Source organism: Parus major, chromosome 5, assembly GCF_001522545.3.
Source record: "Parus major isolate Abel chromosome 5, Parus_major1.1, whole genome shotgun sequence".
Lineage (NCBI taxonomy): Eukaryota > Metazoa > Chordata > Aves > Passeriformes > Paridae > Parus > Parus major.
The window spans coordinates 4,776,944-4,801,803 of record NC_031774.1 but is presented as its reverse complement, the minus strand read 5'-3'; the positions used below and the strand labels follow the sequence as shown (position 1 = coordinate 4,801,803).

At 40.2% G+C, this 24,860-nt stretch overlaps 2 protein-coding genes across 5 annotated transcripts in view; both read left to right on the top strand.

The window, feature by feature from the left end:
- The window catches only part of IPO7 (importin 7), a 34,502-nt gene extending 21,504 nt beyond the window's left edge, over positions 1–12,998 (top strand). The window contains exons 14-25 of the mRNA XM_015630262.2: positions 69–234; positions 980–1,140; positions 1,970–2,098; positions 3,633–3,699; positions 3,777–3,902; positions 4,203–4,300; positions 5,686–5,781; positions 6,479–6,699; positions 6,805–7,010; positions 7,349–7,555; positions 7,901–8,017; positions 10,142–12,998. Coding sequence (XP_015485748.1) covers positions 69–234; positions 980–1,140; positions 1,970–2,098; positions 3,633–3,699; positions 3,777–3,902; positions 4,203–4,300; positions 5,686–5,781; positions 6,479–6,699; positions 6,805–7,010; positions 7,349–7,555; positions 7,901–8,017; positions 10,142–10,239 — 1,692 coding nt within the window. The 3' untranslated portion in view covers positions 10,240–12,998. The remainder of the gene's footprint in view (positions 1–68; positions 235–979; positions 1,141–1,969; positions 2,099–3,632; positions 3,700–3,776; positions 3,903–4,202; positions 4,301–5,685; positions 5,782–6,478; positions 6,700–6,804; positions 7,011–7,348; positions 7,556–7,900; positions 8,018–10,141) is intronic.
- Positions 12,999–14,641: 1,643 nt separating this feature from the next.
- ZNF143 (zinc finger protein 143) overlaps positions 14,642–24,860 on the top strand; it is a 38,406-nt gene continuing 28,187 nt past the window's right edge. For 3 of the 4 annotated variants that reach the window (XM_015630261.2, XM_019006915.2, XM_015630260.2), the window contains exon 1: positions 14,642–14,744. The gene's annotated coding sequence lies outside the window, so the exon portion shown is untranslated. The remainder of the gene's footprint in view (positions 14,745–24,860) is intronic. The other variant, XM_033515029.1, reaches the window with a different exon arrangement.

The window sequence follows — 24,860 nt, the reverse complement described above, 5'->3', positions numbered from 1 at the left end:
AATAGTTGATAATCCTTTCTGTAAGTTTTGCAGCTCTGAAATTCTTCAATGTCTTTTTTTTTTTCCAGGCTTGCTGGGTTCTTCATTATTTCTGTGAAGTCAAATTTAAAAGTGACCAGAATCTCCAGACAGCCTTAGAACTCACGAGACGGTGTCTGATAGATGATAGGGAAATGCCTGTGAAAGTGGAAGCTGCAATAGCCCTTCAAGTTCTCATCAGTAATCAAGAGAAAGGTAGGAGCCCTTCCTTACAGCTACAGGAAGCTTTAATGAAATAGGTGTTAACTTTGTGATGTTCAGGCAGACTTGTTCTCGTCTTCCCTGATGTTAATTTCCCTCTTGCAATTGTAACTTGTAATCATTTACTATAATCTTTCAGCTAGAAAAGTTTAGGTGAATATTAGGTGCAATAAATTGCATTTTAACATTATAAAACATCATGCTGATTAAAACATGGTCAACAAGAGCTTCATGGTACAGTAAATCCAATTTCATAGCATCTAATAATTGAATCAGAAATACAGTGGCTTAGATGACTTAGCATATATTTGTTCATGTTAAAAATTATTTAAAGGGAAAAAAAAAAATGCTGTCTTGATCCAGGTAGGTTTTACATGGCTTACTGGAGCTGGCATAAAAGTCACCATGCAAACATACATTATATATTTAATACTTCTGGTGATTTGACAAAGGTGTATATGTACCCATTGCTATTCAATTAACATTTGCATTGATCAGTAATTTTGCATTTTATGAATTCAAAATGCAGAGCTCTGGTTTTCATACTTAAATTTTGATCCTCTTGTTATATATTATTAAAAATTTGTTCTGAATGGCAGTGTTGCTATAATAATTTATGCTACCAATGTTTTTGGCATGTTAATGCTGAAGCACTAAACAAAGTTCTTTGAGGCTGAAGTTCTTGTACTGATCTGTGTTTTTTAAGAGTGTTAATTCAAACATTCCACCTCTTTTACAGCTAAAGAATATATTACTCCATTCATTAGACCTGTAATGCAAGCTTTGCTTCATATTATAAGAGAGACTGAAAATGATGACCTTACTAATGTGATTCAGAAGATGATCTGTGAATATAGTGAAGAAGTTACCCCAATTGCAGTAGAAATGACACAGCATTTGGTGAGACTTTATGGTGGCTTGGGGACATGTTTAATATGGGAAAGATTGGTATTTAAAATTGATAGTTGAGTTTCACCATCAATTAATAGCTGTTGTTACTCCAGTCTGTCTAAGTGCATTGATACAAATAATTTTCTTCTACATTTAGATAGTTTTTCATCAGAAGTGGCTTCATAACTTAGACTGAGTGGAAATTGCTAAGAACAATTCTAGAAATCTTTGCAAAATCTTTGTATATTTCCTCCTATAGTGCAATAATGAAATTGGTAACACATTTTAGGTAGTCTCTAAGATGTCATTTAGGTTGTCTGTTTTAAAATATTAAATTCAAGAGTAGATTTTAAATGACAAGTTTGGTGTGAAAATAAACTTGAATCTGCAGGAGAAATTCAGAGCTTGAATGGCCAAATCTAGCACATTGTATATTAATGGCTGCAAAAGCAGAGGTCAGCTCAGTGCTTCCCTATTAGAGGCCCTTGGATTTAAAATGTTATTGTTAGCATGTCCTCTCTGGGAATGCCTGCCTAATGTTCTGGTCTAGTTCAGCTACTGAGGAAACCTTGTGTCAGAACTTACCAAGGGACAGTGTATTCTTTTGCATGGGACATAATGTCATTTATATATTTTTATTCATGAGTAGATAAAGGGTGACAGCTCCAATGGCTTAACATTCAAATTTTATCATCCTGAAAAGAGATTCTGGAGAAGAGCTGTCACCTGCTATTATTTGTACACGTGTTCTCAGCAGAAGGCCTTCTGAAATTGTGCAGAATGCCACACTTTCATAATTTAATGACATATTTATGGGTTGTTCTGCTATTATGTCCAGGCAATGACATTTAACCAGGTGATCCAGACTGGTCCAGATGAAGAGGGCAGTGATGACAAAGCAGTGACAGCAATGGGAATCTTGAATACTATCGATACACTTCTCAGTGTAGTTGAAGATCACAAGGAAGTAAGTAAAAATTTAAAGCTGACATGTATGGTCTAAGAACACTGTAAGTCTTTTATAGTCACAGTGTTCCTTGCACTGTTACCTGAAAAGCAGTCCTTTTGGGCAAAAAGATGTTGAAAACAGAAAATAGTGAAGTACTTATCACGTAGCCAAGTTGTAACAGAGTTGGTCACTTTTCTAATGCAATGCATGTAGTAATGGAGCCATAAGTGTTGCCACAGTGTTTCCCATAAGAATCCAGCTGTTTGTTCAAATAGTAGAATCAATGTGTCTGTAGCAGGTGGAACTCTGTCAGCTCAGCTGGAAACACACATCTGATTTGATGAGGTCTGCCCTTCAAACAAAACAGATAAAGCTTCACATAGCTTCAAACATGGACTCTGCTGACTGGGTTTGCTCTCCGTGACAGAATCGATGTGGGTAAATACAGCTCTTGTGGCTGTGCTCAGAGATGGGGGATTTTACCTGCCTCGTCTGCCCTGGAGAATGTTCCTTTGGAATTCAAACTACTGTCATTTTGTTTTGTTCTACTGAATGGAATCACTTCTGTCCGGAGTACAGCCAGTTCAAAAGATGCTATTTCTGATTAAAATCTTTCTTGACAAAGTCAGCCACAGTGTCCTAATAAATACATTATAGTTTTTTAGTGACAAAAAGGTTTGATAATAAACTGTAGGGCTCTGAAGACTTCGCTAAAGAAGCAGCATCATACAAATGCCCAAGGGCAGAATCCAGTGCTGCCACACAATAAACCAAGGACCACCTCAGCTCATTTACTTGTTGCTAGAGCTGCTCATGAAGCTTTTAATGTACTTGTTTTTGTTAGCAAACCCTTGCCTTCTAAATTAAAAGTCTGTGTAACGATATGCTAGTCCTGAGGAGCTCAGTTTGAAAATGTTGACGAGTAAATATTTATATTTAGAGACATCTTACACAGGATGACCAGTGTTCCAAGAGATAAGGTATTTAGCAGGTTGGTTTCAAATCCTGTTCTGCATAGCTAAAACCAGTAACTCAGCCTTTACTTGTCCCTGTGCAAGGTGAGTGCCCTCATCAGGTTAACGACTTTTGTTAGCTGTTCCATGGACTAACATATACTAATTGGGAACACTGAGTCTGTAGGACCAGCATTTAGACTGATGGTCTCCATATCATGTGAACATCCTAAGCTAGGTTTGGGAAATGGTTTGGTATTTGGGAAAACATATATATATGTATTTGCTTACTGTGTTTTAATGGGACTGAACTGGTGCATAGGGTTAGCGAGGCTTTTCTTTTTAAAGGATACCCTATAATGAGATTCTTCCTGTACTCAAAAAACACCTTGTATTGAAAGCTGTCTTGCAAATCCTTAGCTGGGTGCTGCTCTTATACATTTAGTGTTCTAAAATGTAAGGTATTTCTAATTGTTCTTAAAAACTAGATTTATGTATAGAAACTGCTTTGACAAAATTTAAAATGTGTTTCATTTCAACTCCTAAGTATTGAAAATAGTCATTACCTGTCCTTTCAATTTTCAAATTTTTTTTTTCAGATTACCCAGCAGCTGGAAGGGATCTGTTTGCAAGTGATTGGAACAGTTTTGCAGCAGCATGTATTAGGTATCTGTATTTCTGCTGGCTTACTTTAAAAGTGCATGGGACTGGCATGATATTTACCTAGATTCTGTTTGTTTCAGAGTTCTACGAGGAGATCTTTTCCTTGGCTCATAGTCTGACCTGCCAACAGGTTTCTGCACAAATGTGGCAGCTTCTTCCTCTTGTGTTTGAAGTCTTCCAGCAGGATGGTTTTGATTATTTTACTGGTAAGTAACATAAATACATCAGGAAGCCAGATGGTTTCATGGATGGGATTTCAGCCATACAGTAAATTGCATCATGACTGAAATGTTAGAAAAACATTCAAGTGAGGTTACACTTGAAATATTTTTATTTTGCTGTTGCTGCTACCAGACTTGTTTTGCTAAGGCACCTATGACTTGCACACACTTATCTTGGCAAACATTAAGCAAGAACTGTAATTGTTAATACAATTTCAAATTTCAACCTGATTTTAATAGCATGCAGATGATACCTAACTGTGATCATCCTTCTTTTTAATACAGATATGATGCCTCTCTTGCATAATTATGTTACTGTTGATACAGATACACTTCTGTCAGACACAAAATATCTTGAAATGATCTACAGTATGTGCAAGAAGGTGAGTGGATTCCTGAGTGGTAACAAAACCTGACATCTCTGAAGAATTAGGAGTATTAAACTGGGTACTTTCTTCCACAGCAGCTTTTGACATCTACTCTTTAAAGCATTTTGTTATCTAACATCCTGTAAGATTCCCCAAATTACTAAGTTACTGAAGAGATTGCATCAAAATTTCAGATATATGCCTTTGGCAGAAGGGAAAAATAAATCATACACAACAAAAGCAGAATAAACAAAGCAGGTTTGGTGCAATACACTTTGTGCATATGGGCATGCAAGACATATTGCAAAATGTAGGTGGATTCTTTCATCTGGGATTTGTAGCCTCACCATGGCCAGGATACACATGCAGTATGTGTGCTGAAGGTCTGACACCTGTTAGCTAAATAAGTGGTGTAGGGGTGGAAGGTAAAGAGACAGGCATAGGAGGTTATTTTCCCAAATTCATGCCATGTCAGTGATGAAAACTGGGAGCAGAATGCAATTGGTCTGACTCAGTCCAGGCAGGGCAGGGTTTCTGTATTCTGCTTTATATTACTGGGCTTTCTTTGTCCAGTTAAAACGTAGAATATACAGCTTTCCAGAGTGTTAGCAGCATGTGAGGAAAGGAACACTTTTTTTATAAGGTGTGTATTAATGTTTTATCATCTCTAATAGTAATATGTAGGGATTTCAGTTTTCCACTCCTGGATATGGTGTCTGGTCTCTATGTAAGAGCTTTGGTGAACTGTCAGCTCTGTTTCAGTGGTATTTCCTGAGTAATTCTTTGGATTATGTTTAAATATTACAGTGAATAACTATTTTAGTATTCTAGAAATACTAGTGAATAACTCTTGCCAGCCTTTGTTTGAAAACAAGTTGCAACCAGGCCAATTAGAATGATTGTAATTTCTTGGAATGTTATATATATACAAAATTAGCTTGTGACCATGACCTTAATGATGACCACTTAGTGATTGGTGCTAGCTGAGCACAGCGAATTTTTAACACAAGTTTTAGGTATTGCATGGTCTTCCACTGGATATCCTATTTTTGTAAATAAAACTTCTACAAAATTCAGTACATTAATGCATAAGAAAAGTTTTTCTTTTGTGTACGGAAATAACCCTTGGCAAAATGGCAGCCAGTGCTTTTACAGTAATTGGTAGGCTCAGCATCCATAGAGTTCTTGAATATTTGTATGTGTAGGTTAGTTTTGCCCACTTCCAGCAGTTTTCAGTCTCTGGTTTCATACAGCCTTTGCTGTAGATCTGGCTGCTTCACTGATGGCTGTTTATGCTGGGATTATTAGAGGGGATAAATTCATAGCAGTTTTTCAAAGCAAAGCATTGTATAGAGAATACTCCTTGAGGGGATACACCACCAGTAATGGCTGTATTTCAGGTCCTTACAGGAGTTGCTGGAGAAGATGCAGAATGTCATGCAGCAAAGCTGTTAGAAGTAATTATTCTTCAGTGTAAAGGGCGTGGCATTGATCAGGTTGGTAACAACTTTGGTTGCTAAAACGAATACTTTATTGTGTAGTATGGATTGATTGTATATAAAGATGAGTTTTGTTACGAGCGCTTCATGTGGTGCTACCAATAATCCTGACCTGCCCTTCAGTGTTACTCATTGACAGCACAGCACAGAGTTCCTTGCACACTTCAGCTCCAGAATTTAGGACAATGCAAAACTCTGGTGTTTTCATGAGTCTGGAAGAGTGCTACTTCTAAAAAGTCAATTAATTGCCTTCTAAGTTAATTCTAGGGAATATTTATAGAAAATATTTCTGTCTGTCAAGCTCATAGCTTTGAAATAATGAAGAATGAAGTTCCTAGAATCCAAATCAATGTAATCAAGAGGGACCAGGGACTTCATTATGCACATATGGCAGTAGGAATTTGAAAGATGAATAAGTTGATTTTTCTGGACTTCCTAGTGTACATATTTTCTCTATTTTCCATTTTTAATACACAAGATTATAGAACCAGAAGTTACATTTGCTGTGCAGGATGTCACAAAATCCATGTGATTAAATATTTTCACATTTTCATTTCATCTTTGTATGACACTTCTGCTGGCAATTAGAAATGACTCAATTTTATGCCATCTGTGTTTATGTGCCACACTGTTGAAGTACAGAAGGACAAGTTTTATTTTTGATCACTAAGCATATAATGTTCTCACTGTCCAGTGCATACCCTTGTTTGTGGAAGCTGCCTTGGAGAGACTGACCAGAGAAGTGAAAACCAGTGAACTGCGAACCATGTGCCTCCAGGTTGCCATAGCTGCTTTGTATTACAATCCTCATTTACTATTAAACACGTTGGAAAATCTTCGTTTCCCCAACAATGTGGAGCCTGTCACCAATCACTTCATAACTCAGTGGCTTAATGATGTGGACTGTTTCCTAGGGTAAGTGTTTGTACTTCTGGAGATGATTCTCTGTGATACACCTGTGTATGACCTGCTTGTAAATCATGACAAAACTTACAACTGTTTTATTCTTCTGTTTTGTAGACTTCATGACAGAAAGATGTGTGTGCTTGGCTTGTGTGCTCTTATTGATCTAGAGCAAATACCACAGGTTTTAAATCAAGTTGCTGGGCAGATCCTGCCAGCTTTTATCCTTCTGTTTAATGGATTGAAAAGAGCATATGCCTGTCATGCAGAACATGAAAATGACAGTGATGATGATGATGAAGCTGAAGAAGATGAGGAAACAGGTATGGAAATGAAGCCTTTGATGTTATTTTGTGTGTTTCATTTTTTTCTGATGGAGATACAGAGTTTCTTTGTGGAATTCTTCTGGGCACCCTAATTCCAAAAGTGAAGCACTGCAGTAGAACACTGGACATCTTTTGGCAGTTTTTTAGTGTATCTGACTTGCTTTCCACTCCCTCTTAAAAACTGACTTCCAGGGCTGGGTTAAATGAACTCTCCCCTTTCCAGCCTGCACTATATTGTTACCACTTCCACTGCCTGTTTTATCTTTAGCCACATTTGTCAAGAATTGTTCTTGCTGTTCTCAAGATGAACCTTTTCTTGTTTATAATTAACTCAGAGGAGCTGGGGAGTGATGAAGATGACATTGATGAAGATGGTCAAGAATACCTAGAAATTCTAGCAAAACAGGCAGGTGAAGATGGAGATGATGAAGATTGGGAAGAAGATGATGCTGAAGAGACTGCTTTGGAAGGCTATTCCACAATTATTGATGATGAGGACAACCCTATTGATGAATATCAGATATTTAAAACAATTTTTCAGAGTAAGTAACTGTATTTCTTTTCCTGGCCAACAAGTTACATTTCAACTTTTGTGTACACTGTTCTAAACTAGAACCTGTTCAAAACTCCCAAACAGGCTTTCCAATACATACTTGAACCATTTCTTTCTTTGGAAAGGAGATGCCATCATTAAATTTTCAGAACAGAGAGATGCTTGAATGAATTTATCATGGTAGGGAAGAGGTCAGAAGCTGTACTAGTGTTCAAATGCCTTGAATTATGTAACCATAGCAGAATATGACTGATTAAAATGGCAGTGAGTGAGTAAGGTTTGAGTTCTAGAACATTTTAATCAACACTTTCCTTATGTTTTCTTTCTGCTGCAGCAATTCAGAACCGTAACCCTGTGTGGTACCAGGCTTTGACACAGGGTCTGAACGAAGAACAAAGGAAGCAGCTGCAGGACATAGCGACCCTGGCAGATCAGCGGCGGGCAGCACACGGTATTTGCACCCCTTTATACCAATAACACCTCCTTTTGCTCTGTGAATGCCCTGGGTGTGCTCAGGAAGCATAATATAGAAAAGGCCTATAATCCAAGCCTGATAATGTCTCCATCAAAACAGGGTTGTTTGAAATCTCTTGAAATTGTCAGGTCACAAAACCTTGGTGCACAAACTGGATGGCAATACCACAGGTGGGAGGAATGGTAGAAATGTGCCACTACTTTGGGAGATAGCTGAGGAAATAAAAGCATATTTGTCCTAATTGCTTGGATTTTTAAACAATTGATTTGATTACCTGAAGGTAGATGAATTCCAGATATGTTAACAAACACATCAAGTGGCTGATAAATTATTTCCTGAGATGTGACGTAGTCCAGCTGGGATAGACGATAATTCTGTGGGTAGGAGAATACTAAATTATGAAAATAGTACCATCTGTAAAGCCACATCATTAAATATTAAATATTACATATAATACAGATTTTTAAATCTGTATTCAGTTTATCTTTTTTTCTTTTTTTTTCTGAGTTTTCCCTTTTGAGAGTAAGCCAATATGTATCACACTCTAAAGTCAAGACTGAATGTTGAGGGATCAGTCCAGCCTCATATCCTCTTAGTGAGCAATTGCTACAGATGTTTCAAAACAGAAATTCACAATTTTTTCAATGAAAAGATTGGTAGTAGGAATACATATTTAGTAAGTATTTTTTAACAGCCTAAATCACTTCACAAAGCTTATTTGTGTCCAGAATGATCCAGTTTTAATGGTTATAAAATACAGTTTTTCACTGTGACCCCTGTCAAGCAGTAGACATCATATGATGCAATTATATACTACTGCATTTTATGGAGACAAAAAAGTTTGAGATGTGTGTTTGTTTGTTCTGTACTGTTTTTTCAGAGAAGTTGTGAAGTTTAACCAACCAGATCCTTATGGGCAATTCTTGCCTGCTATCAGAGCACACTAAGACTACATTTAGACCACTTACCACACATGGGGATGTGCTGTTGGAAGGATTTGAAATACAGTTCTCCCTTATTAATGTAGCTTAGAGGAATTTCCATATGAGAAGATATGATATGACAGATATGTCTTCTGTGGAGCTGTGAGGGATTCTCCCCCCATGCTTCATTAGCCATGAGAACATCTTTCTGGCCTCTTTCCAAAGAAACAGCCAAAATGCAGATTTTCTAGATAATGAGATGTCCTGTATTCCCAGAGAGATGGCAACTTTTGATTTAGGAGAAAGCTCTAAGACCAACAGAAGACATTAGTAAGGGGGTGTTATCTTGGCCTGGGAATAATACAAACCACCTTCTGCAGTATCTAGATTGTAGGAAAGGTACAACCTAAATTACCAACCTGATTTTCAGTTGTCCCTGTGTTAGAGCTTGTAAAAACCTGTTTTACAGTAAAACCTGTCCTACAGCGGTGTTTGAAGATGTCTGGTAAACCAGACATCTTAACTATCACTGGTAGTTACAGTGATGGATATGTCAACCTCAGATGTCTAAAGATCTTAAGGTTTGGTTAAAAATGAAAAGTGATCAGCTTGGTAGTTTTCTCTTAGAATTATGTTTTGTGACCTAGTAACCTAAAGTCTGAATTACCTGATGGGTAGAGCATGTGTAAAAAGGCTTTTTCTGGTGTTTCAGTGGTGGTTTCTGCTTATATTGTTGAATTGAGATAGGAACACCAAAAATTTAGCCAATACCTGTATGCTGCTTTTTTGCACATCTGCTCTTGTTCCTGATTTGACTGTGAAGTCTGTTGATGTTAACCAGAAAGAATTGTCTGCCTTTTGCCAAGTTTATAAGTGCAGCATTCATTCAGGTCCTGTTTCTAAACTACAGTAATTTCCAACAGCTAAAGTGTGGGCTTTCTAAAGTATAAATTCATGTAAGCATGGTGATAACAATATTGAGAAGTCAAAGTAAATAGTCCATCTGTTCTTTGGGGCCTGGCACATTTTCACTTGTGGGTGCTGATTCCTTTGTTGGGTAACCCCAGGTTGAACCTGTATTTCTGAGAGACTCAAAGTGATCAGTCACAGAATCTTGGTCTGTCTTGCCCTCTACACACGCTAAAACTTCTTCCTTCTGTTTTCTGTTTTGTTTTAGAATCCAAAATGATTGAAAAGCATGGAGGATACAAATTCAATGCTCCAGTTGTGCCAACTTCATTTAATTTTGGAGGCCCTGCCCCAGGAATGAATTGAATTATCACTTTTCCTGCTACTGTGTGATTGTAGTGAAGAGCTTGTGTTCCTCCCAATAGTGGTTCCAGAACTGGTTCATGTTATCTACAACTCACTCTAAACTAATTTATAAATAGATTGGACGAAAGCCCCAGAAGTGGGACCTGATTATTCAACCTGATACTGGAAAGCAAACCAGAGGGTTTTTTGAAGATAGGAAGAATCTGAATTTAAAGCTTCAAATGACACACTTTGGAGATCGGAAATCAAGAGGGGATGTCATGAAGGCAGCTTTTCTTTTTCTGAGGAAAAAAAACTAGACATGGGCTGCAGGACTATTTAAAATGTCTCATTTACAGTACAAGCTAGAAGGCAGACTTAATTTTTACACCTGTGGCAGTATGAGTATTTGCCCAGTTTCTTTCCCTTTTATCCCTACTACTGGGTGTCTATTCTTTTAATGTAAATAAGATAAGGTAATCAGATAGCCTTACTTAATCTTCATCATTTCCATTTATCAAGATTGTTCATATGTAGAATATTGGACACTTAATGTAGCACTACATAACTGATAAATCTGTAAATGAATTAGCACTTTCATATTGAAACAAGCCTGCTAGCCTATGTACAAAAATAGCAAAATGTTTGCTGTTTATAAAAATAAAAAATAAGGGATGTACTGGGGAAAATAATTTCAAGTTATTAATTTAAAATGAACTAGCAGTTTTGTACCTGGTGACTTTGTGGTGCAGTCACCTCTGGTTGTGACTTGAATTCGGATATGTAAAAAGGGGTTAGTGATATTTCATTGCTGCTAAAGAAAAAATAGCAACACCCTCCGTGTCCTTTGTTTTTTTTAAAGATCTCACTGTACAAGCTAGAAAATTGAACAAATGTGTACTGTAAGCACAAAGAAAAGTTACCCTCTAAAAAAGGTAAATGAGATGTGAAGTTCTAAAGGTCAATTCAAGTGTATGGGTGAAACATCTACATATGCAATCTATTAAAAACAAGAGTGTCATTGGCTGATCTAGGCTATGGCATATAAATGAAGTTTTTAACCCCAGGTGTGCAAAATATTCTTTTTCCAGCTCATGGTAGTGCAGGTGCGCTACTCCTGCATTTCATTCCCCCTCTTTTTGCACTTGCACCATTCGTGTGTGCTGTTGTCTGCCTGATCCAGACAGTGTATTTGAAGTTTTGCCAATCTTTTGGTTTTGAAGCCACAATTTTCTTCCTTCAAAGTTGCTATAGTAACTAGTATTTTAGCTAGAGAGGCAAAATACAGTTCCCTCTGGGACCACTATCAAAACCACTGTATGAAGAAGCCAGCAGGGAGAGGCTGTGAATGGGTTGGCTTAAATGCCCCCTTTTTCTTTTCTAAAAGCAAAATCCATTGGCGTTTGATCTTGCCTTGAGATCATTGGTGTCAGGTCTTTTAAATCAAATGTTTGGGTTGGTTTGTTTTTTTTTTCTTTAGGCTGTTTTTATATAAAAATGTCACCTGCTGTTACAATTGATATTAAACAAGCTACCTTAATTTAATGTAAGCCTCCAAAATTTAAATACAGGTTAAAAATAAACTGAGTTTTTATCTGTAAAAATGAAATGCACATATATATATATATTATGATACTCAAAATGCAGTCTTCAGAAAATTGGTCTGTGTGGTGTGGTTTTTTTGCATCAGCAGAGTAGCAGGATTTGGTGGTGCTTTGGGGTTTCCTTGCTGAGCTTCCCAGTGCCACCCTCTGCCTTCCACTGGTGCTGGTGCTTCCCAGGCAGCGGGAGGGGTTTTCCAGCCTCTCCACTCCGGCAAGCGCTTCCCTGCCCCGGGGGGCCAAGGTGGGACACAGAGCCCGACCCCAGTACTGAAGGGACACTTGAAAAGCAAAGCACCTGAGGTGAAAAAGCCTAACTAAGTCTTGGATGGGAATATCCATCCTCGTGGTGGTGTGAGAGCCAGGGTAGTTCCTGTGCATCTTTAGGTGGTGCACAGAGCAGAACTTCTTTGGGGCTTTGTGACTGTAACTCACGGGCACCTCCAGGTGTGCTCTGGCCCCCGGGCAACCTCTAGACAGCATTTTATTTTTGTAGAGAAAGCTGACAGATGTACTTCCAGCATGCCTTCTCCTGTGTTCCCTGGGAACACCCAGTTTGACAAATCATTTCTGAACATCTGCTTGTTTGGTATCTGCTTACTTTCATATACATCCTAAAGATGTATGAAAACCTCTGAGGACAGATGAGCCATTTTGGGCCTCGTGGCAGAGGATGTGACAGCAGCAGTGAGAAGGCTTCATCTATAAAGCAGATGATAAAAGAAATAGGGGGAAATCACCAAGTTTAGTGCCATTGTCAGTTCTGGAACAATTATATTTTTCAAGTCACAAGTCAAGGGAAAAATTTTATCTTGGTGTGAGGAATACAGTCTTACTACAAGGGTGCTTTTATGTGTCACTAGACTGGTTAGCAAGGAGCATCTTTTTTAAGAATGGATCTAGAACTTTGCTTTCCTTTGCTCCAAGAAATGTATTTATAAATTGCAAAACAATTTTGCATTGTTGTTGGTGGTGATAGCGCATTTTGTGATGCAATATATCAATTTCAGTGATACACTTGTCAAATTAAAAACTGATCTTCCTCCTAGAACTTGCACTTATCCATTCCATTGTCAAGGATAGTGCAAGTCTAAAGGAAGATCTGGGAAATCTAAAGCCTCTGGTTTTTCTATTATGGAAGATCTCCTTGGATTAATAAACATCTAAAGCAAATCCTTATCTTCACTTATTTCAGTGTGGTGTTTTGAATATAGCTGTATCTTTACAGTAGAGTCCTGCTCAAGTTGCACAGCGCTCAGGTTTGTATTTCCCTCTCCAAAATATTTCTCCAGACAAATGTTAGGCACAACCAGAGTTCTCTTCAACTGTGTTAAATATAAAAAATAGGCAGTTTTTTAAAATGCTGACATACTGGGTTAGTTTAATATTTTTTTTTTCTTAATCACTGTCTTCAAGGAATTATTCATATGTATGATAACGTATATCATATATATGAATATATGTATATTAGCCTAGGACTGTTGCTGCAAGATTTATCAGGTCTGCAGTGGAGTAATTACTGACTGCCTGCCACTAAACATGCAGGTGATTTAATTATGCCTAGTAATGGATACCTGGTAAGTTCTACGGGTTGATTATTTTCTCTGTGGAACCTTCTACATACCCGGAATGGGCCACTTGGAAAAGCTTTGTCTGTTGCTGATTATCCGTTACTTTTCAATCAGTATGTGGCTTAATCTTAAATGGCATGTCACTGGTTTGTGTATTTCTGCTTTTTACAGCTGTTGATGCTGGAAACATGAAGCACAAAATGAGAAACAGAGATTGCAGTGTTTGTTTTACAGGGATGTTAATAAATAATCTGTTAAAACAAGGGGCATTGGCAAATCAGAAAGAATTTTATCTTGGGTATTTCACTGCTGCTGTATCTCGAACCAAACTGATGGCTGCAGCACGTATTCGGCTTAAAATATACAATTAGGAAACAGTAAATTAGGAAAGAAAAACTGCTGGTTAATAGTCCTGTTGGGGAATTACGTATATATTTTTTTGGCTTTTTGTATAACTGCAGTAATTTTGGACTGCAAGAATTTCGAACTATTACTCTGGAACAAAACGTAAATATTTTCACATCTCGTGTACAGGAAGATGCAGTAAGTCCATCAGAGCAGGCCTTACTGTCACATCAGTGGGGATAATTCACATCAACTGTGCAAGAGGGTATTCTGAAAAATCACCTACGGCATTAACCGTAACACGCTTGTTTGCCTTAGGCTGGGAACTGTTGGACTATTTATTACACGTTTCCATACCTACAAATCACGTAGGGATAAACAGTCCCAAGCAGAGCTTTAAGCACAGCGTCCTTCTCCCCCAGAGCCGGGCTGGAATGGTAGCCGGAGGTAATGCGGCAGGAGGCCGGGAAGAGAAGGGCAGAGCGCTCACCGTGCCCGGCCCGGCCGTACGGCCCCGCGGGGCCCCGCTCACGGCCCAAGGAGGAGCGGACGGCCCCGGGCGAGCCGGATCCGCTCCCCGGGGGGCGCCGCGGCCGCCGCCCGTGCCCTGCCCGTTCCCGTCCCCTCAGGCGCTGCCGGCCCGCGCGGCGCCCGCCGGGGGAGGGCAGGAAATGGCGCCGCTCCCCGCTGGCGCGCGGGCGCCTCATTGCCGCTGCACAAAATGGCGGCGGCCCCGCGCCCGGCACAGCCGCGACGCCATGAAGCTGCGGGGCGGGGCCGCGGGCGCGCGGCCAATGGGCACCGCCGCGCGGCCCGCAGGCGGCCAATGGCGGGCGGCGGCGGCGGCGGCGCGCGCGACTCGGCCAATGGGAGCGGCGGAGCCGGAGCTGCCGGGCCCCGCCCGCGGGGCGCGGGGCGGTGCCGGGCGGGCGGGCGGTGCCGAGCGGCCGTTTCCTGTCCTGGTGCATGGTGGTCGGACGGAGGAATTGTTGGAAAATTTCTCGGCGAGGTTCGTATATAAATGTGCTTTTACCCAGTGTGCCTTATGCTCCCTCCGCCATCTCCGGACGGGGCCGCCGCGCCGCGCCCGCCGCGCCCGCCGGCGGTGCTCGGGGAGGCGGGCAGGGGCAGCGGGGCGCGGGCGGCACCGACCCGAGCGGCAGAGCCGCGGTGATAAAGCCGCTCCGCTCCGCGGGGCCCGCCCGGCCCCTCCCCGCCCGCCGGGCCCGCGGGGGTCCCCCGGGCCGCCCCCCCGGGCCCGCTCGGCGCTGCGTCACGGGCGGGGGCGAGGGGGGCACGGGCCGGGGCGCTCCGGGCCCCGTGCCCGCCGTGCCTAAATCGGGGGGGCTTACATATTTTTACATTTTCCCCGTAGCTGGGTGTTTTGGGTTTGGTTTTTTTAAATTTTTGTTGTTTCTTTTTTCCTGTTTTTTAAAATATATGGGCGTTTGTTCTTATTATTTTTTCCAAACGTGCTATTTCCACGCCGTCGGCCGCAGAGCGGCATTAGAGCGGCGTTGGCCGGGGCTGGCCGGGCCCGCGCAGGCTCCGGAGGAAAATCCGCTGCTCCTGCCCGAGCCGCGGGGCTGCGGCGCGGCCTGGCCGCGCTCTCACGGCACGGAGAAGGGCCTGGCACCTCCCGGCCTTCTGAAATCCAGCTCTTTTACTGCATCTCGCTCACCTCGCCAAAATGCAAAAGCATTTTAACCTCTTTTTGTCTTTTTTTTTTTTTTATTTTTTTGTCTTTTTCTCTTTTTTTTTTGTTTGTCTTTGGGGTTTTTTTACTATTGTCGTTCCCTTCTTTTTTTTTGCCGGTAGAACTTCTAATAGAACGGGATAACGAGAAGCTGCTCCTCTAGAAAAATGGCCTGCAATAATGCAAAGATTTTTGTTTTGTTCTCTGATAAAGGCTTATTTGTGGTGCTTTTTCATCCACAAAAAATGATGTGACTTCCGTGCAAGTTTAGATTTTTTTGTCAATGCATGGCTGCGGTTGAACAGCTCTACTGAACTTTTAAAATTTTAAGGTTTCATTTTGAGCTATCAGAGAATTGTTTTTGCCATCATATGTAGAGCGATACCAGTATTTGTAAGGAATGTTATTTCTAGTCCAGTGACATAGGAGCTGCAACCTTATAGTCTTTCAAAGCAAACATTTCCTCTTGTTTTATTGAGATTCTCTTATCAAATGTCTATCAGCTATCTTTGCAGACTATATACCAGATATTTCTATTGTAGCATCTAAGTAATGGTACCTGAAAAATGAAGTCTTTAACTAGCAGTTTTTTAATATACCCATAGTAGATTGTTAGCTTTGTGCTTTTGCAATACAGCTTTAGAATGGCAGGGTACGATACAGCTGTGTTTTCATAGCTTATTTCTTTGTATTTCTGCATTAATGCCTTGAGCTTCAAGCTGTGTTTGTGTCAAAAGCGATTTGTCTGTTACACTGCAGAAAAGGAACCTCAGGAATATGTGGTCAAATAATAGATGATTGCTTTGGTAATGGATTGCAGTTTAAATGAGATGTAAAAATAAACATTTTGAACGAGTTTTGAGAAGTGTATTTCACATTGATTTAATAATTTACTTGAAGTGTTCTCGTTGTAATTGATATTTAATTTCTACTACCCTATCCGAGGAAGAGTAATTTTGCTGTATGTTAAAGGGTAATACAAAGCAAATACTTAAAATAGTGTAAAATGTACTTTAGGTAGAAAGTCACACTGACTTTACTCTGTCTTCGTTCTTTTGTAGCTTTTGATGTTTTTCTCAGAGGAAGGAAGGCACAGTGTTAAGTGATGAATGGTCCCTGGTAACGGGTGCACAAATTAGGATGTAAAATAAGTTTTTTTCTTTTAGAATACCTCCAGTTGTGTTCTGCTTCAGCTCAGGGAACATTTTGCTGTCCCGTACTGTCCAGGAGAAGGGAATTGTCAGGAGTTTGAGCAGCGGCCAGGTCCAAGTGCTGGCTGCTGCCTCTGGCTGCTCACCTGCAGCTCTGGGATGGGCACAGGGATAAGGATGAGGATTCCTGGATTTAGTTTATTCAGGATGGCTTAATTCACCCTACGGCATGTTGCTCTTGCCTTGCTATTGCATGTGAGTCTTCACCTTAAGAGTTTTGTGTTAACACTTGCTCAGCATAGGTGGAGTCTTTGAGAAGCACTATTACATTTTTGGGGGGTCGTTAGCAGGCGCCTGTGAAGCAAATTGTTTTCCTAAGGGCTTGGCTGAATTTGGATGGGTTTTTACACAGATAATCAGGGCAATTCGTCGAGTTTCAGGCCTTACAATGGCCAGAATGCAAATATTCATGAGGAGGGTGGGACGCATCTTGTGCTCTTTTAGTTACTCTTCTGTCTGCTTGTCGTGATACCTTCTTTCCTTTCTGTGCTTCCCGTGATACCTTCTGTAACTCCTGCAGCCTCTGACATGTGTGTACACACCACAGCACCCCGAGAACAGCCTTTCCTTGCCTCTCACTGACTTTTTTTTTTGCTCAGCATTAATTTGGGGCAGCTTGGTTTTTCATCTCCTCTGTGCAAGGAAATCAGTGCACCTGGTAAAGACAGCATGGGCTGGGTAGTCTGTTCCTGTGGCTTGTGTCACAAAAGATCCCAAAAGATGGGAGGAAGGTTTCTGCTTAGCTTATGGATCCCTAAGGTATACTGTGATCCAAACCAATAGATCCTCTTCTTGAAACCAGGAGTTCAGCTCTAAAGTGCAAATTGCTGTAACTTAAGGTCTGCATAGCTCTTGTTCTGAGCATGGAGTGAGGGGTCTCAGTGAGGTGTCTCTCCATGGGCACCATTTTTAGGGAGGAGGGGAAGGAAGCCTTATCACCCATCTCAGCACAGTGGGATTTATGGAGTTTTGCCTGTACCTAAGTGTAACTTCATCTGCCATTGGTTGTATTTACTTAAGGGAATATGATTTTGCTTCTCTCCCTCTGTACACCAGGGATCAGCAGTTTGAGCAGTTACTCAAAACCAAATTGGACTAAATTAGTAAATTCTTCCAGAGCCTTAGTCTGCTAAATTGTGCTGGGCTACGTGGCTGTTTTTTAATTGTGTAGTGGGATTGTACTTTGCTCCACCAAGATAACACTTGTTAAATAAATGAAATTTTCAGTTTTGAAGGCAATTTACAGTTCCAGCGGGTTTTGCAATTTTCAAGGTTGATATCAGAGTTACACTTAAAACTACGTAACACCACCTCCATCTGTATTTTACTGTCTGCAGAATGTTTCCCTCTGTATACATTTGAGTAGAAAATTGTTTTACCTGCTTAATACTCTTGGACTTCATTTCTGATGACCAATTTTTTTAGAATTGGAAGAAGGGTCTGTATTTGCAAGGTAGTTGGTTTGCTTATATTTTAAGTATATAGCTAACATGGTGATGCACAGAGTTTTGTAGGATGTGTTTCAAGTTCTGTTTATAATCTGGCTTTGACAATTCAGGCTGCCCCTTTAGTTCCTGAAATACAAGCCTGTGCTAAAGCACTGCCATTAACTGTCAGGGCTGATGGTGATACATCTGTAATACACTTATCAGATTGCTAATTAACTCACAGCCACACAAAACAACCCACTCAAAATTCCTCTTTTTGTTGGCAGTCTCAGTGGATTTGCAGGATTTGAAGGGCCATGGCCAGGATTCATTTGTTTTGGTCGTGTAAATAAGAGACTTTTGTGATTGCTTGACAGTTAAAAAGTTAGAAGTCTGTTTGGCATAAAAGTAAAACAACAGCAGATATAGGTCTCCATTTCTTTCGGATTTTTAGCCCTAAAGGATTCATCTAATCACCAGATGTTCCCAGTTTTACTTAAAACACTGATAGAAAATCAGATATTAAATCATAAACTGGAGGTTTTATGATTTAAGGGATAAGTAGCCCCATGAAGTGCTTCAGAAGTTAACTGTATATATTTTTTTTAGTGTGAATAGTCATTGCTGCTCATTTCTAGGAATGACTTAGATACAGCTGTGACATGGATTGGCTGGATGCCTTCTGCATATGTATTTTAGCTATATATACACTTGATGTAAAAACAGACCAAACAAAAACCAGTAATTTTAAATCAGACTGATTCATCTATTAAGTGTTTTAAATCTGTTTCCCTTCATACTTCCAGAATGAAAATCCATTTGGAATCATATGCTTTATCTCACTAACATGTGCTGTAAAATTACTTTAAAGTTTGGGTTTTTTCATCTTTATTAAGCATGTTCTAAGTATTTTCACAAAATCCCCTGACCTGCCATTCAGCTTTTTTCCCCTAAGTGTGCACATTATGATTAGTTACCCAAATTTTTTTTGACTATTAAAACACAAGTAACTGATTACCAGTCAGTCTGCAGTAAATAGATGGGTTTGAGGCCCTTTAGAAGGGAAGGTGTGCCTGAGCACTGCTAATACAAGTTTGGCCAGGAGAGAAGAAATGTATCCTGGCTGTGAACAAGAAATACCACCTGCCTTGAGAGAAACTTGATGGGCTGTTTTGCTAGGCGAGTTCCACAGTTCATATGCAGTAGGTCTGCAAGGCATTCCTAATGATACAGGGGTGTTTCAGGCATGCTTGAATTTGGTGTTTGGGACAGACTATATGGGTGGCCCTTCCTCAAGCCAAACTGCTGCTGCTGCTGGGTACTGCTGCTGCTGCTAATAATAATAATAATAGCTGAGTCATTAGCGTGTTGCTCATTGACCAGCTGCATTAATATACTTTTTTGTATTTAATTAATATAAAAATATTGGAATCCTGGTGTGTGTACCTCTGCAAACACATGGATCTCAATTGCTTGTCAGCTTCCATGCAGAAAATTTGGAACTGGCTCTGTCAGAAGACTCCCAAATCTGTTTGAAACATCTGGCTTAGGCAGCCTGCTACCCTAGTGCACCCGGGGCAGATGTGGTCATGGAACTGGATGTTTGCTGTGACATTCTTGTCCCAGAGCTGCAGCAGGAGTTTAGCCCCCGTCAGCACTGCTGACAGCTCATATGCTGATGGAACTACTCTGGCCTCCTTTCATTAACCAGAAACTTCTTCTCTAATATCCTCAACAAATGTGTGAAGTTAGAAGTCATATTTGGAATCAGCCTGAGACTTCTCTATGTGTGTAGGACTTGTTGGTGGGTGGCTTTCTGAATCTTCCTGTGTTTAAATGCCATATCTTTGAAAAGAATAGAAACCTTTGCATTCCCACCGTGTGAAAATATGTACATACACATAATCTCATTAGTTAGAGTAAGGATTTGTAAATATTTATTTGTGCTGGTTAATCCTATTTTTGTAATTATCTGTAAAATGCAAACATTTATATCGGGCAATATTTCTAATACTCACAATTTGTAGATGGGATTTGCAGTGTGAGCTCTGTAGAAATGCCTTTTGGGGGAAAAAGACTGCTGGAACATGAATTTTTTCAGGCTAAATGCTGTTCCCACTGCTCACAGTGAAGTCAGACTGATACGTGGTTAAGGCAGTGATAAATTTGGTCTTGCATTTATTTTTCATTTCTGAAGAAATACCAAACACTGGAGGTGAATTAGTCTTGAACTGGATTATTATTAGGATGTATCTCTTGTGGAACAGAAAGGTTGAAATGCTGCAAAAAGAATAAAAAGAAGCCTTGAGTTTGCTTCACAGTGTGTATGTCATGCTTGTGCAGTTGACAGTGCTCTCTCATGCTTTGTCAGGTTTTTCTCCAAGACAAGACTTGGGGCATGTGGTTTATCATTCAGAGCACTTCCTTATCACATAGGAAATTAGAAAGTGATTGTGTGATTTGCTATTTAATTATCTGACTCCAACTGATATTACCAGAGTCTATGGAAGAAGTTTTTGTTCTGTATTTCAGCCTTGTTTCCATTTTATACTGTGAATGATTAATGTGGTATAAGTTGCTGTTTAATTATGTTTTGCCTGTTAAAAGAGACTAGAGAAAACACATTAAAAAGAAATTGAGATTTTGTGAGAAAGCACGTAGCAATTTAGAAGTGCTCAACATTAAGTAGTTGTAACAATTGTTCACTGAAAGTCACTCTGACAACAGCACAAACCCAGATTTTTCAGTTCAGTAAAGTCCTGGAAAAGGTAAGGGCTGTTGGTGAAGAAGGAAATCCACGTCTGCTGAAGTGTTTGATCAAAGCACCCACAGGATCTAGATTTAATTTCTGACCCTGTTACAGATTTCTGCTTAATACTGGAAAAGATTATCATGCAGCTACGTAGGGGAGCAGAAGTAACATTGTAAAAAGAGTCTTAGTTCTCCTGTGTCTATTTCTGAGCTTAAAGATGACAAATGACTTTATGTAATTAGTGAGGGAAGAAATGCTAAAAGTCCTCTTGGGTTGTCTGAAAAGACTTTGTGTGGAATACTCAGTTTTCCAGTCTGTCAGACTTCTTTTTGCACTGAGACTCAGAAGGTATGACACATATGAATTATCAATTGAAGTGTATTTAATCAGATTGTTAATTGTAGGTATTAATTTTGAGTTTTCACACATTTGTCATTCAGACTAGTTTTGTGAAATTACTGATAATTGCAATCATATCAGTTGTTAAGGACCCTAAGGTAAGCAGTATTAATTCAGATGAAACTCTAATTATGTTACACTGGGGATGTACTTGAATTGATTTTGGGATCCAGCTTTGTCAAACATGAGATTACAGTTTTCTAAAATTCCAAAATGCAAGTTTCACTATTGTGAGGCTATGTATTATTTGCCATCTTACGCTTCTTGATTGTTTTTTATTTGCTGTTTTAATAAGTTTTATAAAATTACAGTGGTTTTGTACATTATTTAGAAGTGTATTAAAAATAAAAGTGATGTTTTCTTTCAAAAGAAATAAATGTATATTATTTCAAACTTCTCAGTGCTGTCTGCATGAGGGGAGTGAACAATTACAAGGTTGCTGAACATCTGAAGTAGCTCTTTTTCCTGTCATTCTTTCCCAGTTTTTTCTGCACATTCTAAGTTTGTATTTTATAACAGTAAGTTTTCTTCTATGACTGCTATTACAAACTTTATTCCATTTCCTATTAATCATCTTCTAAGAATAATTTTTGTCTCTCTAAGGAGTTTCTGCTACTGTCAGTGCAGGATTTTTTTTTTTTCTCCATCAATACAGTGGTACAGTTATTCTTTAAAGGACAAATTGCTGCTGGAGTTCCCAAGTGCCCCAAACCCCCTTTCTGCTCCAGAGCAGCCATGCCATGCCCTCTACCATCTCTTCCCTTGCTTTTCAGTCGCCTTAATCCCACCTGGTGTTTTTCAGTTGCTTGATTCCTAGTTTTTAGTGGAGATTCCTGTTTCCAGTTGCGAGATTGAGTTTGCATAAAAACCTTTCTTCTAACATTGCATTTTTTCCCTGAAACAAGTGATAGCACCCAGAAGATTCTATTTGCTTAAGTGTTAGTGGAGGGAAAAGTACAAGAGGTGCTCTCTACATAGACAACTTAATGAATTCTTAATGAAAAATCTTTTGCTTTTAACCATCTTTTCCCCTCACCATATGCTTTTGCTTTCCAAGTGTTGAGAATTCAATGTGTGCCTGAGAGTATTTTTTTCTGTTCAGATTATTTGCAAGGGGTGGTGGTTTGTTTTGTTGTTTTTTTTTTAATAAGATTTGCACCTCTGTGCCCTGCTGGATGGCTGCTGAAGGTAGCGGTGTTAGAGGGGAGTGTCTGCCTGTGCTCAGACATTCTTTTCAGCCCAGAGATTTCCTGTAAATTTTTTTTGCATCAGGTTGATTTTTTGTGAGAAGTGTTTTAACCATCTAAAAGAATGGTGAGATTTTTCTCTGCATGGATACCATAGACATGTTTTGGTGACTAATCATTTCAGGAATGCAGGATACGTTACTGTCCTTGTGAAAGTCTGCCCAAATATCGTCATTGATGTGCCTTTCAAAATTGACAGTTGCAACTTGCGTATGATCTGTGAGGATTTGCGAGAGTTCACAAAGTCAAGTCTCGAGTTTTCACTTCAGTGAGTACTTCGTGACTGAGCCTGTAGCTGTCTTTTCTGTAAGACAGCTCTTGAGATGAAGCAGAATCCATGTGTCAATCTTGCCCAGCTGCTATGCAGGCCCCACCCCAGGGTTCCTGGCTTTTCCTAAAAATGGATGCTTTCAGCTGCTTTTAACTAATGAGCTGCAATATTTGAAGTGGGTAAAAGAAATCTTCTCTCCTAGGTTTTTACTGACAGAACTCCTGGCAGACAGGAGATTTAAAGAAAAAAACTTAGTGATGCAAGTGCAGAGGAGTAAAAGCAATGATGTGGATTTGGGAAAGAAACTGGTGAGATTCATACTGAAAGAATGATGGAGACAAATCTGGTGGAAGCTGAGGAGAAAACAGAAGAGAGTGACTGAAGTGGAGGCAAGGAAGAGATTTGAGTTTGATGAAAGCCAGCTGGTTTTGAAAAAGCAAAGCAAATTAAAAAATGTTAGAAGGGTAGATGATACACAAACAGTAAGGTGATGCTGCTGTAAATGTATACATTATTGAAATGATTATCAGAGAGCAGGTGAAGTTGGAAGGACTTTCAGAAGTTATCTGGTTCAGGCTTGAGCAAGGCAAGTCTCATTTGCCCAGGTTGTCCAGGGCTGTGTCAAGTTGCTTTGAACCTCTACAAGGATGAAGGGTCCATACCCTGTCTTGGCAATTCATTCCTGTATTTGACTGCTCTTATGCTGTAGCATCATTATTTCTGATAGATTGACCCTTTTCTCTGCAACACAGACCATTTCTACATCTTTGCTGCATCTTTCCAGCTCTGTCTGGCTAGTCAGTGTTCTCCACTGGGGAGAAAGAGGAGGGTCTGGAAGAGAGCAGCACATCCACTTTTGCCTGAGGGTTCTCTTCCCTGCACAGCAGAGTGACAGAGCAAAGCTGCTGTGTCCCTGCAGAGGAGTGAAAGCTGGGGGCTGGTGTATGGGAGGACTCCAGTGCTCCAGCCTCTTGTGGGGGATGTAGTTCCAAGGTGGGTCTGAACGTGAACTGTTCAGGAAGGGGATAGACAGTGGTGTGAGGGGGGCATAGGAAAGGCCAACAGCAAGAGAAGACCTGGGGACTAGTTGCAGAAGGAGTTGATGTGGGCATGGAAATATTTTACGTTATTCTTACAAGAAGGATGGGATTGTATCTGGGAAGAGGTAGATCCTGGAAATTTGGTGTTGTGATAGGACTGAAGAAGAAAATTGGTGCTTCAAGGAGGAGGGATGGAGCTGGGGGATAAGGAACTTAGTGGAAGGATGGAAGATTTGAGAAAAAGATATGCTGGAAGTGACCATTGCAAGGAGCTAGAATTGGGAGAAACAGACTGCATTGCTGCTGAGTTCTTGTGTGAGATTGTATGATTGTCCAGATCCTCTGGAACAGAAAGTTGTAGATGTTGTTGTGTGTGCAGTAGTTCCCTTCATTCCTTCTTCAGTGTGTGAGGGTTGATAGTCCTGCTACAGTAACAAACATTGTGAAACAATTTAAATACTGTTGCTCCTGCAGCCCTTGAATTTATCTGGCATTAGATTTCTTTTCCTTCCAAAGTAGCTGCTCACCCCTTAATTAGTGCTGCTCAGACTCTGAACTCTGCAGCTGTCTGCATGGACTGGCTCCCTCGCTGCCTCCCAAAGGTGAGAGAAGAGCCACGAGTTCTGGAGGAAGGCAGATGATACTAAAGTTGTTGTGCATCTTAGAAGATACTTTGTCTGAGAGGGGGAATACTTGTCAAGTAGACCCGAGCTGAAAGGCCTTTGAGGTGCAGCAGTCTGCTGGAATTGTTTCGGTCTCTAGTTCAAGTGGACACCTGTGGTTGTGAAGCTGTTCTCTGCTGTGTGAAATGGTGTAGCTGTTTTGCAGCCTGCTTCCAAGAGGTGTCCTGAAAACTGAGGGCATGGAAAATGCTGACAATACAGAGCTCTGTCAGTCAGAGGACAGCCAGCCTCTGGGGTACCACTAGCACATAATACCAGAATTTATTAATTTAACTTGCTACAAGACGGCAGGACCTCCAGGAGAGCAGCCCTTGAAAACTGGGCTGGATAAAACTCATTTTGCTACTAGTTTCTTTGGGTTTTGGGGTGGGGTTTTTTTCGGGGTTTTTTTTGTGTTTT